This window comes from Carassius auratus, chromosome 40 (assembly GCF_003368295.1).
Source record: "Carassius auratus strain Wakin chromosome 40, ASM336829v1, whole genome shotgun sequence".
Taxonomy (NCBI): Eukaryota; Metazoa; Chordata; class Actinopteri; order Cypriniformes; family Cyprinidae; genus Carassius; species Carassius auratus.
In genome coordinates, this window is record NC_039282.1 from 12,802,264 (window position 1) to 12,820,055 (window position 17,792).

Consider the following 17,792-nt stretch of genomic DNA (forward strand, 5'->3'; position numbering starts at 1 on the left):
TTTTTGCACTTAATATTCTAACAAACTTAAGAGTGTACTTGTCATAACACATGGATTAATAAATGCATTTTATACCCCAATCCTGTCCTTTTATGTTGATATATCAATAGTTGAAACATTTCCGTCTGTATCATTTTATCCATATTAATATCCCTATTTTGGAGGATGATAATTATTTTCCCTAAACATCACGTATAATTTAGACAATTACTGAGGCTTAGCTTAACAGATATCAATGAAAACATCATCTGTGTGTATTTATAAAAACACTGTTGTCCTAATTACCTTCAGTAGCATGACCTTTGATAACATTTTTCTTTTGATCCACATCTAGTCGTATCTCTTTAAATCGTTTCAGAGGTCATACCACAGATCACAAATATCGTCATATTTTTTGCATTAAGACCATTGAACTGTATAACTGAGTGATTTAATTCAGCAATATTTCTTTTGCTAGGATTTGTGCACTGTTTCTCATACCACAAATGATTCTTATTTGAATGACAAACTGCATTCATCAATGCCAAACACCTTTAATTATAAAAAAAGCATTGGCTAAAATTTAGTAACACACAGTCAGCAAGTATGCATGCATTCAGCTATTGTGTACGTCTGCCTGTTTAAATCCTCTGATGTGAAAGATCACATTGTGTGTTAAAGACTGATGATTCATAGTGACGCTAGTATCTCACAGAACAGGAAGTACTGAAAAACAAACACGTGAATATTTACTCTTGACGGATTATTTTGCTATGTTTGTTCAACTGTTCTCTGTTCAACATTTTTTCCTCATTAGAAAATAAAAAAACCTTGTAACTTGGACTAAAAACATGTTCACCTTGGGTTAAGTGCAATGGGGAAAGCCCTAATGAGACAAACAAGCACTTTCCTCAATATCTGACAATGCAAACTGTGCCACAAATTCTACTTTACAATGTTTTAGCTGGTAAGGGCCAAAAGTAAGAGTGTCTAAAGTTAATTCAGTCTATAAAGCTAAATTCAGGTTCATAAAGTTAAGATAGCAATTACGTGCAAAGCAGCAAGCTTCTGTACAAACACAATATAAGGAAATCATCTTCCCACAGTTCCACCTCAATCCTGTCTATCAACCCCTGCAGATGATCACGGACATCTCAAGCTCTCTTCATGGAGCGAAACTGGATGAAGTTCTTCAAGCACCACTGAGTGGAGGAACCGCTCTCTTCCCACGACTATTGAAACTATTGAATACATTTTCATCTCTGGTAAACAACAAACAGTGCGAGCAGTGAAGTTTAATTCACGAACAAATGACTCATTCTTTTTATTGATTCAGTCATAAATATTCACAAAACTCATTTGTGAGTTAGTGTTTTGAATCAGACAGAGTTTATCATCAACTTGCAATGCTTTGCAAATCATTATTTGGTTAAGTCTGACCTGAACTGAATATGGAGCCACTCTCTAACCAATGAAGAGAAAGAGAGAACGAGAAAGATTCAGATAACTGGCTTGAGAGTTCATGTTTTAAACCAGACTCGGGCAGTGAATCGTTCAGAGAATTTTCAGCATTTACAACTGACTCCATCACTGATTTGTGAATCATCCAATTCAAACTGAATAGAGAACCACACTCTCTACTAACAGAGAAATACACCACTGAATACTAATGAAAATAATAACTGTGTGTGTTGCACATGCATCAATAAACACACCGCAAGCAGTGAAGTCTGATACACAAACAATGTTACCCTGGACCACAAAACCAGTCTTAAGTGTACATTTTTGGAAATTGAGATTTATACATAATCTGAAAGCAGAAAGCTTTCCATTTATGTATGGTTTATTAGGATCTGAAATAATCGGACAAGATAAAACTATTTGAATATTTGGAATCTGAGGGTCAAAATATCTAAATACTGAGAAAATCGCCTTTGAAATTGTCCAAATGAATTCTTAGCAATGCATATTACTGATCAAAAATTAAGTTTTGATATATTTAATTGTAGTAAATTTACAAAATATCTTCATGGAACATGAGCTTTACTTAATATCCTAATAATTTTTGCCAAAAATTTGCATAATGAGTCTAGTTGAAAGGCTGAATTGACTGTAAGAAAAACTTCCTCTGGGACTATAAGGCCATTTATCTTTTCCCCCAAAAAAATACAATCAGGATTGGTAGAGTGAAAGCATTACTGTAATGAATTTTTGCTACATACATCTTGCTTTATAACTTACATTACTGAGCACTTTTGTTATTGTAGTTTAATGACCAAAAAAGTCTTCTAAATGCTTTACTTTAAGTGCCAAAATGCAATGTTTCTGTTGTTTGAATAGTCCTTCTTAAAAAACATTATTCATTTCAAAGTTATAATTGTACAAGACAAGAACTTCCTTCTAAAGCATCTACACATAAAAGTACACGTCCGCACAGGCCCGAATAACCTGTTCAGCAATCCCACTGCTGTACATCTACCATAAGGAAGTCACGACATGATGACTATTCTGACAATAACAAATCATTTCTGTTAGCACAACTGCCAGGTCGTAAAAGTGTGCAAAGCCTCAGATGTCAGATTAACTGCTGCTGCTCCGAGTGATATTTAGATATTAAATGCACGCATAAACAAACCTGTGTATATACATTGAGCAGCACAATGTGATCTCCTCCCGGTACCACAAAGTTCATTCAGTCGGCATGAACCACTTTGTCCTTGGGCCGACAGAAGATGGAGTTGTTCACTGACAGCATGGCCACGATGGTCAGAGTCTCCTCAGAGAACTTATAAGTGAAGGACAGACCAATGAACAATATTCAAAACATCACAGTAACAACACCAGGTAAAGGGTAATCACTGATAAGTCAATAACAAAAATTGCAAAAATCATCTGTCATCATTTACTCACCTTCGTGTCATTCCAAACCTGTATGAGTTGCTTTCTTATGTTGAACCTAAAAGAACATATTTTGAGGATTGCTGGTAATCAAACAGTTTGTGGTTGCCACTGACTGCCACAGTAGGAAAAAAAAGTACTATGGAAATTAATGGCAACCACCAACTGTTTGATTACCAGCAATCTTCAAAATATCTTATAGGTTCGACATAAGAAAGCAACTCATACAGGTTTGGAACGACACAAAGGTGAGTAAATTATGACAAAATTTTCATTTTTGGGTCAACTACCCCTTTAATTTTGAAAATGTTGGTTTAAAGATAGTTTCTTTGCAGTTTAGACTCACTGTTCAGAAGCCAGAATCATTTTACTCAGCATGGGGTCCAGGGGAAGTTCAGCCATTCTTGGACTGAGCTATAGTGCAAGAGGAACAAAATCAAGTAGAAAACATAGAGCTAAATATTGATATACTTCTATAAGGGATATTCATGAATGGAAAGCTGTAGAGTAATTTATTTATAGTTCATTGGCGGGTCCAGAACCCTTATTGACACCCAGCTTTTTGTCCTAAACCTCCTTTGTAAATCTGTTGTGAACACAACCGAGTTTTTCAAAGTTTATGAGTGCTTAAATTTTTATATTCTAATTTAGCATAATTATAGGGTCATAAAGTTATTTGATTTTTTTTTTTTTTTTGCACTTTAGTGAGTTGACGAGGAGGTTAAGGGCACCCAAGGCGTAAAGCTGCTCCAGTGACGACACCAGTGTTTCGTGAGGAAGAGAACCATGAAGTCGAAATGAACCAGGTTATTTATTCCTGACAAACAGATCAAGAGAAACATGTTAGATCTTAAGCACATATTAAAATACATATCGTGTTTGATTAAAGGGAGTGAATACGTGTGTTAGGTCTATTTATGCATGCATTAAAGTTCCAGTTTCTAAATTCCACACCCCAAAATTTACATTGTTTGTCATAACAAAAATACACTACAAACTCATAAGCCATACTTTAAAATGTATAAATATTTATCAGGGAATTTCACTTTATGAGTCATTTTAACCTAGTAGTCCTGAGATATTTTTAAGAGATGTGTTCTACTATTCAAAAGTTTGGGGTAACATTTCTTGATTATATTTAAATTTCTATGAATACTTTTATTCAGCAAAGATTCATTAAAATAAAGTGATTGTAAAGACATTTATAATGTTATAAAAGATTCAAAATTTAAGGGGTCATATGATGCTGCTAAAAAGAACATTAATTTGGTGTAATGAAATGTGTTTATGCGGTTTAAGGTAAAAAAATAAAAAATAAACACATTGTACCACACACTTTACCACACATTATTGTTTATCCTCTATGCCCCGCCTTCTGAAACACGTCGATTTTCACTGTGATTGGCCAGCTATCCGGTGCATTGTGATTGGCCTCTTAACATATTGTAAAGCCTTGTCCAGCCGGAGCAATGAGACAATGAGATAAACATGAAAGCATATATTGTGGTCCAGGGTCACATATAATTTAAATGACAGAACAATTCTGTATCAAACTGGCACTGGGATTTGTCATGGTGAAGTCATGAAGAAAAACAGATTCATTTATTCTTACCAAGACTTTTGAGCAGCAGAACCACATTGCCCAGGTTTGTTCTCTGGATCTCAGGGACAGTGGTCTCCTCCGTCTCATGTTTAAAGGCCCAGGCGATGTATAGCCTAAAACATTTCCCAGCAGCCACTCTTCCTGCACGACCTGCTCTCTGATTGGATGATGCCTGCATGATAATAAAACACATTATCAATCACTGCTTCAAAACATCAATTCATATTTAACCATATTTACAAATGAAGCATAACCATTTTTCCTCACAAAATAAAAATAAAGAATGAGTAACTCAATATTCAAATGACAATAAATAAGTCCCTATCTCTATAAACATTTCCCCAACATTCAGAACAACATTTAAAAATAAAAAGGTCTTATTAATAATAATTAATTTGATTTATTAATGTATAAATAATTAACTAAAGTCTTCTTAATTAGCTACTATAACTAATAATGACCATAATAATTATATTATTTTATAATAATTAATTTGTACTTATATTAAAATAATTATTGTTGCTGTTGCTTTTTATAATAATTGATTAATAATAATGATTCATAATAATACATTTTTGTAACATTACTAAATCATCTGTAAATCGAAATTACTATTTTTTTAAAATACTTCCACTGTACAGTTTACAGAAGCTCCTGTTACTGGTGAACAGGGATTGACAATGAGAGACTCCATTGTTCTCACATTGTAGCTCTTTAGTTTCCAAAAACCTGGATCAATCACATAGATGATGCCGTCAATTGTGAGAGATGTCTCTGCGATATTTGTGGCCACCACAAACTGAAGCCCAAAAACACCACACACACACACACACACACACACGTTTTCTAAAGAAATCTATATTCAGACAGTTTACCATACTTATCAAGATGATCAAGCAAATACAACTTTGAAAAAAAAAAAAAAAAAAACATTTACATAAAAATTTGCATCAGTTTGTTTGTTTGGATTTTATTTTGTATAAAAGCCTCAGATAAGAATACATTTACAAGTAAAGGCAAGTAATCTTCCACAGATTTGAAAAGAGATGCTGCCCCCTGTTGGATGACGTACTCACTTTGAGTGCTCGAGGCGGAGTGGATTGAAGATCTTGTCCTGCATGTCCGAGGGCAAGCTGGCATAGATGGGCAGAACAAGAAGTTCAGATATTTTCGAGCCCAGTCTCCTGCATCTCTCCTGTAGAAGTTCACAGCACACCTCAATCTCCTCCTGAAACACCAGAGGACACAGTAAATGCCAGTATAAATATTCATGATCCACAAACTGTACGGAAATACACAAATTCCAGAACATTAAATCTTTCTGGCTCACCATGGCTTTTTCATCATGACAAGCTAAGTATTTTTTATTGCACAGTAGTGCTTTTTATGCCTTTATTGATAAACAGTGGAAAGAGACAGGAAAGAGATGCAGGCTGACGCAAGCTTGTATTTAGTGTATATGTATGTACCTTTTTTAAGTTTAGCTCAGGGCTTTTCAAACTGGGCTCCAGATATGTTTACATTTACAATGTTATTTTTTCACAGTATAAATTCTTTAAGCAAGACACGTCTTTACATTTTTAAAACAGGGGCCTCTTATAAGAAGAGCTTAATGAGGTTTATGAGCAACAGACATACAGACGTATTCTGTACAACAGGTCTCGTCATTTCGGGTTCAATTATTTTGTATGTGCTTTGTTAAATATAGAGCTGTTTTTCCTCAAGATACCTTCAAAGGAGATACCAAAGATAATCATAACACATGTGCGGAATAATATCTAAAAGTTTTTTATTTTATTTTTTACACTAAAATTTAGATTAAAGTTAAATAAAATGGTGACAATAAAAACAATGGTTAGCCAATTACCTTAAAATTCCATAGATATTGCCATTAGTTCATATGGCTAACATTTCCTCTGACAAGCAGATGTGTTGAGACCACTGATCTATAATATAGAACATATAGTTATAGATATAGTTATATATATATAGATATATAGTTATATATATATAGATATATAGTTATATAAATATATAGAATATATAGATTAGTTATATATATAGATCAGTGGTTGAGACCTGTTTTCTAGGTTTTTACATATACAGAGCCTGATATTTGTGGGTCTGATGCATCTAAAAGATTGAAAGTATAATATAATCACCTCTTTTTCCTGTCATCTTCACTGGATGATGGACTTACGTCTCATTTCTGTCTGAGATGTTTTTTCTCTTCTCACCTTTGTCCCGATCTTTGCTTTTCTTCTCTTTTCCTCTTTCTCTGGCCATCTCCCCATCACTCTCACTGCCCTCAAGAAGAGTGTAGGTTCTGTTCTTTCTCTCCATTTCTATGACTTTCGTTCCACCGCCCGGGCAGACCGATCATGTACTGGGCCACATATCGGTCACTCAAACCCAGGATGTCATGGAGCTGGTCACTAACCCACTGTAACAGATTGGCCAAGCTTTTCACCATAATATAATGTGAATCACAAGATAACAGCATTACAAATGCATGAAGCAACACTTTTACAACTGTGGGTGACCAAACTGAGTTTAATATTTTATTAAAGTTGTCCAATCTTATTTCAAATAAAAATTATGAGTACAAGAAAAAATTATGAGACTGTTTTACTCAGACACAGAAATTAACATCAGGTCATTTATTGATGTAAACATTAAAGGGCTAGTTCACCGAAAAATGAAAATGATGTCATTAATAACTCACCCTCATGTTTTTCCAAACCTGTAAGTCGTCCGTTCACCTTGGGAACACAGTTTAAGATATTTTAGATTTAGTCCGAGAGCTTTCTGTCCCTCCATTGAAAACGTGTGTAAGGTATAGGCTATGTCCAGTCCAGAAAGTTATTAAAAACATCTTCAAGGTATTACTGCCCTCCACAGGTCAAAGTTTGAACTACATCCTTAAATACAGTCGTGTTATATTCAAGAACCGAAGAACTGCCTCAGAGATCAGTTTATGTTTATCACTGTGTCCAAACAAAAAAGAAACAGAAAACACTTTAAATCCAAGTTCTTCCAATTCATCAAAAAGGGATTTTCTTTCTGCATTATACTTCCTAATTAAAAAAAAAAAAAAAATTTGAACTAGGACTGCACAATTTCTCTGTCAAAGTCCCTTATGCTCTCCAATGCAGCTTTTATTTAATAAACAAATACAGTAATATTCTGAAATAATATTTAAATTTAAAATGACTTTTCTATTTTAATATGTTTTAAAACGTAAAATTTGTTTTATTATATTTAATGCATCCTTGCTGAATAAAAAAAATTGGATTCCATTTTTGGATGGAGAGATAGAGCATGCCTATTCAACAGGTAATTTCAGATGACTTGTCTTTTGGGAACCTGTGTTAATGTGTTGCTTGGATTATTTGTGACCTTTCAATTCAGTGACCTTGAGTAAAAAGGTACTCCCCAACACTGTGTATATATATATATATATATATATATATATATATATATATATATATATATATATATATATATATATATATATATATATATATATACAGTACAGTCCAAAAGTTTGGACACACCTTCTCATTCAAAGAGTTTTCTTTATTTTCACGACTATGAAAATTGTAGAGTCACACTGAAGGCATCAAGGGCTATTTGAGCAAGAAGGAGAGTGATGGGGTGCTGCGCCAGATGACCTGGCCTCCACAGTCACCGGACCTGAACCCAATCCAGATGGTTTAGGGGTGAGCTGGAGCGCAGACAGAAGGCAAAAGGGCCAACAAGTGCTAAGCATCTCTCGGGGAACTCCTTCAAAACTGTTGGAAGACCATATCAGGTGACTACCTCTTGAAGTTTATCAAGAGAATGCCAAGAGTGTGAAAGCAGTTATCAAAGCAAAAGGTGGCTACTTTGAAGAACCTTTAATATGACATATTTTCAGTTGTTTCTTTTTTTGTCATGTATATAATTCCATATATAATTCCACATGTGTTAATACATAGTTTTGATGCCTTCAGTGTGAATCTACAATTTTCATAGTCATGAAAATAAAGAAAATATATATATATATACACACACACACACACAGACACACACAAACACACACACACACGCACACACACACGAACGCGCGCGAATATAATGGTTTATTGCCGCATGCGCATGATTGTGCACGCAGATGCGTGCTGCAACAGGTATTTTATGGTGACGTCAGCAAGGTAGAGCGGCGCGCGGCGGCTGCCACTATGGTCTGGACAAGCGAGAACATTTGCTCGAGACCGTGAAGACACTTCCTGAGCTTCGGTAAACGATTTTATCTGTAAGTTTGAGATTATAACGGGATATTTTCGTCTCTTGTAACTTATCAGGTCAGTTGACGGCTATGTTGAATAGTTGTATGGTTTATCATGTTTTGTCCTCTGCAGGTTCATTCTGACATTCCAGCAGCCAAAAGTCAATTTCGCGTAGGGTTTTATCAGCCGTAGTTTATCTCTGAGATATATGTTTAAAATCATGTTTGAATGAGAGTACACGGAAAGAGAAACAGAGGGCTGCTGCTGAGATTAGTCATTTTATGGAAAGTTCTCTGCCAAAGCGTCACTTATTTACATAATTTATTTGAATTAAAGCGCTCGTGCTGGTTTTTCATAAATCAGTTTGAAAAGAATAGTGCGCAAAAAAGAAGAACATTCTGTCACCGTTTATTCACCTGATGTTGTTCCTGATTTATGTCTTTCTTTTTTTAACAAAGGAGGAGATTATAGACAGACTGACAGCCACAGTCATTCACTTTTATTGTATGGAAAAATAGCAAAGAAAGTAAATGGTGACGGTGACTGTGGCTGTCAGTCACCTAACGTTGTGTTTGACATTTTCTTTTGTGTTCCAGGTAAAAGAGCAAGTTAGGCGGGTTTGAAACAACATTATGTGAGTAAATAATTACATAAATTCGATTTTTGGATGAACGATGTTAGCGCAGTGTCCAATTGTAGTCGTCCATAAACGGATTTATTTTGTTTTATAAAGCATGTTTTGTTTGTATTTGTGTGTGTGTGTGTGTGTGTGTGTGTGTGTATGTGTGTTTAGAGCTCAAGGCCGACTTGCTCAGCCCATGTAAACACTGAGACTGTCAGTGGGGAGAGTGAGCTGTCATTCACTGGATCCACCCCAGCCAAAGGACAACAGTGAACTATACTGACAGATTTAAACAGGTGTGTAAAGTTTATGTATATTGTTCTAGAATCTTTAAATTTCCCCTTAGATGCCAGTATCATGCTGTATCATGAATTCATGGTTTCCCCCATTGTTATTGAATTATTATTATTGTTGTTGTATTGTACTATTATTATTATTATTATTATTATTATTATTATAGGGCACCTGCTGCACCTTTTTATGATGACTACTCGAGGTAAAAGTGAAGGCTGCCGCATTTGTGGGAGTGACCTGCAAGGTAACCAGCGGCGATGGCTGTATACAGGTCAGAACAGAAAGGGGGCACAACCTCAGACGCCGACAGACTTTTCTATCAAGGGAAGCTTGCCCAGATCGGCACAAAGCAGCCCATGGGGTATGAGCAGCAGAGAACTTGTCTAATTACATTACATTTGCTATTACTGCATACATTTTTAAGTAAAATGGAGAATAAAAAAAGAATGCATATTTGTGCATTATTCATTTTAATTACTGAAGCTATTAAGGTGCTGTATAGGCATTAAACATTCAGAACATTTAAAAAATATTGCATGTTTGTTTATAGTTATGTATATGTTCTTTATCTTTTATTTCTAGGCAGCACTATATCACTAAGTTCCTCTCGTTCGCTATCGAAGTCTCGTGGCCTGCTCACCCCCACGAAAGGAATTGACCTGCTCTGTGTGCTGACACATATATTAGAGCAGTCTGTACCACGTGGGGATGGTCAGGGGGAGTTTTTATGTGGCAAGTGTGTGTCCGTTTTGGAGCGAGTTTTCAAGTTCGACACCGTCATTGCCAGAGTCCGAGCGCTGTCGAGTGAGAGACTCCAGAAACTCTCTCAGGAAAGGGACAAGATCAGACGATGGGTGCGAAGCATGTATGATCAGCGCCACTCATCTACTTCCAGGAGAAATGGTAGTTCCAGTGAGGATGAAGGGGAACGGAAGGATTATGTAGGGGAAGGATATCGAGAAATGCTGAGGGACAACATGGCCCTCTCCGAGTACGAATGGTGGTCCGAGAAAGCGGAGTCATGTCCGTATTACAAGAGAACAGGGAAGCGGTGTCAGAAAGGCAAGATGTGTGAGTGTTGCGACTCCTTGAGGGTGTCCGACTCGGACTATGAGTCCGTTTGTGGAATTCCACGTCACTTGCCCGATCAAGCTTTCACCTCATTGGGCCTCTCTCGAGAAAAGTCTTGCAGCATGCCTCTTCATTGGTCGAAAGTGCCGTCTGTGAGATCCAGCCCCGCCTCTCTGTCCAGCTCCTGTCATTCTTTGAGATCTCGATCCCGCACTGCCTCTGTTCAGTCGCTGGACTCTTTAGACGGCAATGATCCATTTGATTGGCCAGAAGAGCATTCGGCCATTATAGACACAGTTTTCAAAGAGTTAAAGGGAATTGAGGGAAAGCCAGTGAGGTCACCGGCTGGAAGTCGCATTCCTGTGTTGGGAAGAGGGGACCTGCAGAATGGGAAGGATGAGGTGGGGCTGAAAGCAGGGTTAGTGAGGGTCCTGAATTTTGGAGAGGGCAACAATGGGACGGATGATGAATTTGAAGAAGAGAACAATGACATCCTGACTGAGCTAAAAGACGACTTTATGCCTTTGCAAAGACAGGTGAGGACTATCAGACTGCTTCAGACGGTTCACCATTTTTCTTGAAGTTCATTTTTATATCTCTTTTTAGGCGTCCAAAGGTAGGGTGCACCTTGCTGTGAAGCAGTTGCGTGAACAACTCGTTCAAGCTCAAGCTCGCATCAGAACTCTTGAGGCACAGCTAAGGGATAGCAACAAACCAACAACCGATGCTCCTGCCAAGCAGTTGAAGTCTCCACAAGTGGTAAGACGACTTGATGATTAAGTTAAATGGCATGGCTGTTTCAAACGATCGTGTGCACGGTGCATTGTGTTTTAGAAGCTTAGCAGCGCACATCTGAGGCACACCCTCTCCTAATCTTTTTGTTGACTTTTTTCAAATTATGCCTTATATAGGGTATATTACAGAAGGTGTGTGAATGTTTTCAAAAAGATAGTGTTTGGGTTTGCCCACGTAGAGAGGTGTATACATACATGCATGCATGCATACACACCTCCTCCAGGAATCTTCCCAGACCAGAGGAGTTTGCCCTGGGCTTTCTTTCATTAAAGGCTTGACAGCTGCTGCATTTTGATGTGATTTTTGTTTTATATAAATATAAAACAAAATATACCAATACATTAGGAATGAATTCATACAATGGTCCAAACAAGTATTCAGACATTTAAGCCACAATTAATTTATGAATTCCATTGCATTAGATGATAAAACAATAAAATAAAAGTTGCATATATTTTGAAAAACACAAACACACCTTTAAATTGAAATGTTTAATAAAAAAAATTTAAAATTTATTTGTTAGGATTTAGATGTCAGAAGAACAGTAGATAAACTTTTCAAACAATTTTTTTTGTTAATTGAAATAAAGGAGAAATAAATATAAAATGAGAAAAACCAAAAAAAAGAACTTATTTCAGTTCAGGGCCCGTATTCATAAAGAATCTTAATGCAAAAAGTAGCTCCTAGTGACAAAATTCTAAGAAAATTCTTAGAAATGTGGGCGTTTACTCTTAAAATTAAAGAAAAAATCCTAGTAAAGAAAGAAGTAATTCAAAAAGCATCTTAACCCTTAAAAGAGGTCTTAAGGTCAAACTTGTTAGGAGCACAGATGAGGACTTTTAAGAGGCTTAAGAGTTTCTTTAGCAGAGGAGAAAATGGCAGAAAGACGAAGATGCAGAAGAAATGTGTTGCAGACAATGGATGACAGTGAGTTAATAAGACGGTATAGATTATATAATGATTTATAATTTAATATATAAATTAAAGTAATTGCTACATTATGATATTTGGCAACTGGGAAAATGCAACAATGCAATAGTGATGATTTGGGTCTGTCACAATCTTCTGTAAGCAGAGTGATCACACAATTACAGCACATTCAGAACATCTTATTGTGTCGCAGTTCATTTCATTTCCACTGGACATTCCCACCTTGCAGGCTCAAAAAACTGCATTTATGAATATAACAGGCTAATAGGTGCACACAAGCAGGGAGAATGAACCGTTAATAGTTTGTGCTATACGCTCCCATGTCTGCTTCTTGTCCCTTGCTGTGACACCCGGCCCAAATTCTCCTTTAAGAATGGCCTTGTGTTCATCCACTAACTGGACTAACAGTAAACACTGTTCCTCTGTCCAGTTTGGCTTTCTCGCACTTCTTGGTTTTGATTCCATATTTGATACATTAAAACCAACATTCGAACCGCCACTTAAATAGGACAGCAATCACTGTAAATGGAAAGACTGGAACAATTTTTATCATTCTAAGCCAATCAAATACCTTATAGGAAATTACAAGCATGGTAAATTAAAAAAAGGATTTAGATACACACATATAATGTGTGTGTGTGTGTGAGAGAGAACGGTCAAATAGGATAAATTACGAATTTAAATTCAAAGTGAGAATTAGAATAGACCCTATACTTAAAATCACTCTTATTTTTCCTTCTTGGACAACCAACCAATCACAGTCTTCAAAAGATTGTGTCATACATAGCAACAGGGTCAACCCCGTCTCCTCACTAAGATGAAAGTTTTTGTCTTTTCCTTACTCAGAGTTGCTCTCAGATCGGTCCCGAATCACTTTTAAGCTAAGACTCCTACGTAAAAGTTTTTAAGATAAATTAAGAGTTTTCTGAGAGGATTCTTAGAATCTTTATTAATACGGGCCCAGGTTTTTCTCTTTTGCCAAGGTAACATTTCTAATTTTTGATTGAGTTAAAATAACTAATATCAAAACTGACATAAATCTAAGCTATATTTAAATATATATATATATATAAAACACAACAAATAAAAATGACAAAAGAATATAACAAAATTGCCAAAACTGTAATAAAATTAAAATGAAACTTGAAAATATTAAAATAAAAGCTAATTCAAAATGTAAAAAAAAAATACTATAATAGTATATAATAATTCTGCATAGAACTATTTGGATAACAAGAGTTTAAATAGATTATTAGGGAAGGAGGAATAACAGACCTATGATCAATCATTTAGGTATTTAATGTTATACAATGCAATTACTTGATATGCTGTTATGCTGTTATATAAACTTACTTTTTGTGGCCACAGTACATATCCATTCTTTTATGATTTACCTTAATTCAGTATTTTACAGAGTGCTGAAATTTCATAGCACTGGTCGTGCATGCTGGGTAGCATTTGAATGGTTCCTCTCTAGTGTGAGCTGATAGCAGTTATATAACACTGGAATGCATTAATAAGGAATCACAATGCCATGAACTGTCCCTCAGGGATGACATGGAGTCATTTTACTGGGGATGATACCTGTTTGTGACACTAATATCCATCTGATCTGTTTTGCCACATAGACCAGTCTGAAAAATAAAAATGACCTCATAGAGAGCCTCAGCCAATCACTGCACAGCAGAGAGAATGTAATCCAGGTGAGTACTGAATTGATGAACTCATTATAGATTCAGGATTGTGCAGAGGTCACGGATGTGTCAGTGAACTCTGTGTTCTCCTCACTTCAGGAATGTGTGACTTTGATCCGGAAGCTGTGTGCGGAGCAGGGGCTGGAATCACAGGACACTGACAAACTCATCAAAAAACTGGCCAGCGCAGTGACTGATACATGCAGTGAACGTGAGGTGAGGTCTAACGGATAAACTAACTGAGCGGTTTAAATGAACACTCCTCAGACCTCTTTTGTTCCTAAATTTAGATAATTATAATTACTATAGGCTAACCTTAAATTGTTTTGCCATTATTTAGAAGTGAATGAAAGCACATTTTAATCAATTACTGAAATATGATTTTTTTGTCATTTTAATCTGTTTTACTTTAGTTATTTGACCCTTACAAGTAGTAATTAGACTGAGCCTACATTAAAGCTCTGGCTAACACACCCAGTCAGTGAGAGTGACAGTGGCTGGGTTACTGTGTGGGGTAAATAACCTGAGTACAAGAGCAGTTTTGTGTTTGCTTGGTCCAGATAATGCTGAAAACACATGCACATTTTTTCCACAGTGCTTATACTTAATTTTTATGTTTATGTTTTAATCAGGTGGTTCTGGAGGCCCAGCTGTCTGAGGTGAGCGAAAAAGAGAAAGCTCGGGAGAAACAGCTGCAGGCCATGAGAGACGCTGGCAGAGAGAGAGACAGAGACTTCATCACACTCAACACTGTGCTCCAGTGTAACCAGGATGTTATTAACGTGAGTCAAACAAACAGTGTTCTTATTCAACGGTGCACACATACTGTTTACTTAGTCACTTGGTTAGTAACTGCTGCTATTACACATGAGTGCATTTCATTGGAGAGTAGATGAGGCATTGATACCTCTTATACAGAAAACAGGGTTTTAGTTTCCCAATAGTTTGAATGTTTTACATTATGAAAAAAGTTATTCAGCTTGCAAACTACAATTAGAAGAAAAATGAATGTTTTGTATCTTCTAATAGCACCTACGTGTAGAGCTTGCGGAGAGGGATCGAGCCCAACAGGAAATTATGAAAGAAAGGGAAATGTGGAACTCGAGAGATTCAGCTTTGACTGCACTGGTGAAGGAGAACAAAGACTATATCTCCCAGCTAAAAGAGGTGCTGGAGAGTTCACGCAGAGATGTGCAGGTAGACGTGGCGCTATCGCGCTCTGTCTGATTTGACCTCTTTTGCAAAGTATTTAGTTAATGTATCATTTCTAGTAGTCAAATATTAACATTTTCCCCAAAGGCACTCTCAGACTCACTGATTGGACGGGGATTGGAAGGGGGCGAAGCTGAGGCTGGATTGGTCAATCAGCTGCGAGAGAAAGAAGCTCTGCTGGCAGCAAGCTTAAGAGATAGAGAGGAGTTCAGCGCCACCATGCTGCAGGAGATCTCAAGCCTCTCCTCAGCCTTAACTGATGCTGAAAGCATCATACTGGTAAAGTCTGAATAAATCATAAATTTAATTTCCCATAGTGGCTTTTTCAAAAAAATGTACTCATTGCCAGTCATTTTTAGTGTGCTGAATATCTAAAAAAACCTGAAAATCTGGTATGAATGTACTTCATGACTATTTCATTTCATTATAAAACAGAAAAGCCATTGCGCCACCTAGTGGAGTGTGCAGACAATGCTCTGGCCAATATCAGTAGCTAGTGATGCACCAAAATATTTTTTTTCTACCAAAGCACTGAAACAGAAAGTAAAGAGCTTCAAAACCACATGTATTGTTTGAATTTCATTATACAATTGACAGAATTTGAAAGCTCAGACTTTGTTTCATATCAAAAGAGAGCACAAACTTACTGCAATTATTGGATGGCAGGCATGTTACAAATAAACTTTAGTGAAGTTTTTTTCACTCACCAACTGAAAGCAAACAACACATGAAATATGAATTATACTTTTTCCTAATCTGATTCGAACCACATGTTGGAGTTGGTCTGATTTGCCTGCAGTCTGAAAATAGCCTAAAAGATCTCCGTTCTTTAAAATGAAGATTCTTTAAGCAAAGAGAAATCAGTTTGTAAAAATGTGTCATTAGAGAAGTAAAATTAATCACTGTTTTCGGGCAGTGATTTTGGGCCTTCCAAAACCATTTAAATGGAAACCTAAATTTGTGGCTGATTATTTTTGGTTCTGAAATTTCAGTGCATCATTACCATTTCATAAATGTTTTTTTTTTTTTTTTTTAAAGCATGATTTCCATGACAGTGTGTTTTCAAGATCAGGTTTGGATGTTTTCATCAACATGCCTCCATGTTATTTCAGGACCAAAGAGAAAATCACAAACAAACCATCACTGCACTATCAGAGCAACTCAAGGACACACTCAAGGAGCTGAGAGAGAAAACCAAGGAGAAAAAGGAGGCTGAACTAGGCTGGAAGAAAGAAAATAAAGAGAGAGCTTTTGAGGAAGGAAAACTAAGAGACAATCTTCAGAAGAGGGATAAACTCATAGAGGTAAATAACCTGTTTCTAAACTGCTGGTTGCTACCAACATTCTCCATGATCAAAAATTACTGACGTGATATATTCTTCTTATTTGCCCTTCATAGCAAGTTCTTCTGGAGTTAGAGGAGCGTGACGGTGTGTTAACAGAGCTACAGCAAAACATCTCTAGCAGACTTGGACCCAAAATAGCCCTCAAACACACACTGTGATTAAACACATAATGTGAGTTTAATAATGTTATATATACTGAACTTGATAACTGCTCAATATATTGTTAATGGCACTACTTTCATTGTGCAATCTAAAACAATAACTCAGCTTCTAATAAAGTTAATTCTTTTAAAACAGTAATTCTCTATTTCTCTTAAAACTGAAAGGAAATCAAGACATGTTCAGCCAGATTCTTCAAAACTGAACTTTTGAGAAAGTTGAGTGAATTTTATTAAATGTTTTTTGTTGTTTAAATTAATTTATGACTGGGCCATTACATGTTGCTTTAGTAATTTAGATTGAACTCAAACATAAAATGTTGATTACTTCCCACACTTCCAGATTGTGGTTCCAAGATTTACATGGTTGCACACACACACACACACATGGTTTTCAGCACACACTTTGCTTATTAATAATTATTTTCATATACCACAATCCTGGCATTATTATTATTAAATGTTTAAATTGTTTTTTTATTCATTATGTATGGATATGTTGAACGCTGCTTTTCTTGTTACTGTTTGATTTGTCTTTCCCCAACGTAATTTTCCATGTGATCTTATATTTGTTCTTTATTTATAAATGTTTAATTTGTTTTGGATTATGGTACAAACTGGGATATGCTATATTAATTCCAGTGTAGAGAAAACTTGTGCACAATAGAAGGATTTACAAGTCTCTCTGGAAAGAACATGTTTTAATCTGCTTATTTTATCTGAGTATGCTGAAATCCCCATGACTTGGTGCATACCTCATAAGTCACATTTAAAATGAAGCCTCAAGTTTGTGTGGGTTTTCTAAAGGTTTTGTTGGAGCTTTTCTTTTATGTCTGAAATATTAAAGGTTCTTCCTTTTTGTCTGATCATTATGCCTGGTGCTAGATTTTTATTTATGGATGACCTTATCATATTTTAC

The 17,792-nt window shown here is 36.1% G+C and overlaps 1 protein-coding gene and 1 pseudogene across 3 annotated transcripts; one reads left to right on the forward strand and one right to left on the reverse strand.

The window, feature by feature from the left end:
• Positions 1 to 1,025: 1,025 nt before the first annotated feature.
• Positions 1,026 to 7,560, reverse strand: LOC113058916 (pre-mRNA-splicing factor ATP-dependent RNA helicase DHX16-like; annotated as a pseudogene).
• A 1,087-nt stretch (positions 7,561 to 8,647) lies between these two features.
• Positions 8,648 to 17,742, forward strand: LOC113058621 (myosin-2 heavy chain-like). Of its 3 annotated transcripts, none has more exons than XM_026226673.1 (13): positions 8,648 to 8,826; positions 9,348 to 9,385; positions 9,545 to 9,669; positions 9,834 to 10,028; positions 10,250 to 11,274; positions 11,345 to 11,497; positions 14,092 to 14,166; positions 14,257 to 14,373; positions 14,790 to 14,939; positions 15,187 to 15,354; positions 15,457 to 15,648; positions 16,482 to 16,673; positions 16,769 to 17,742. In XM_026226673.1, exons 4-13 carry the CDS (start codon positions 9,854 to 9,856, stop codon positions 16,871 to 16,873), a joined length of 2,352 nt encoding a protein of 783 aa, XP_026082458.1. In that variant the 5' UTR covers positions 8,648 to 8,826; positions 9,348 to 9,385; positions 9,545 to 9,669; positions 9,834 to 9,853; the 3' UTR covers positions 16,874 to 17,742. The 3 variants fall into 3 exon arrangements, with proteins under 3 accessions (XP_026082458.1, XP_026082456.1, XP_026082457.1); XM_026226671.1 differs by having other exon boundaries at positions 8,648 to 8,777; XM_026226672.1 differs by having other exon boundaries at positions 8,648 to 8,761.
• The last annotated feature ends 50 nt before the right edge of the window (positions 17,743 to 17,792 follow it).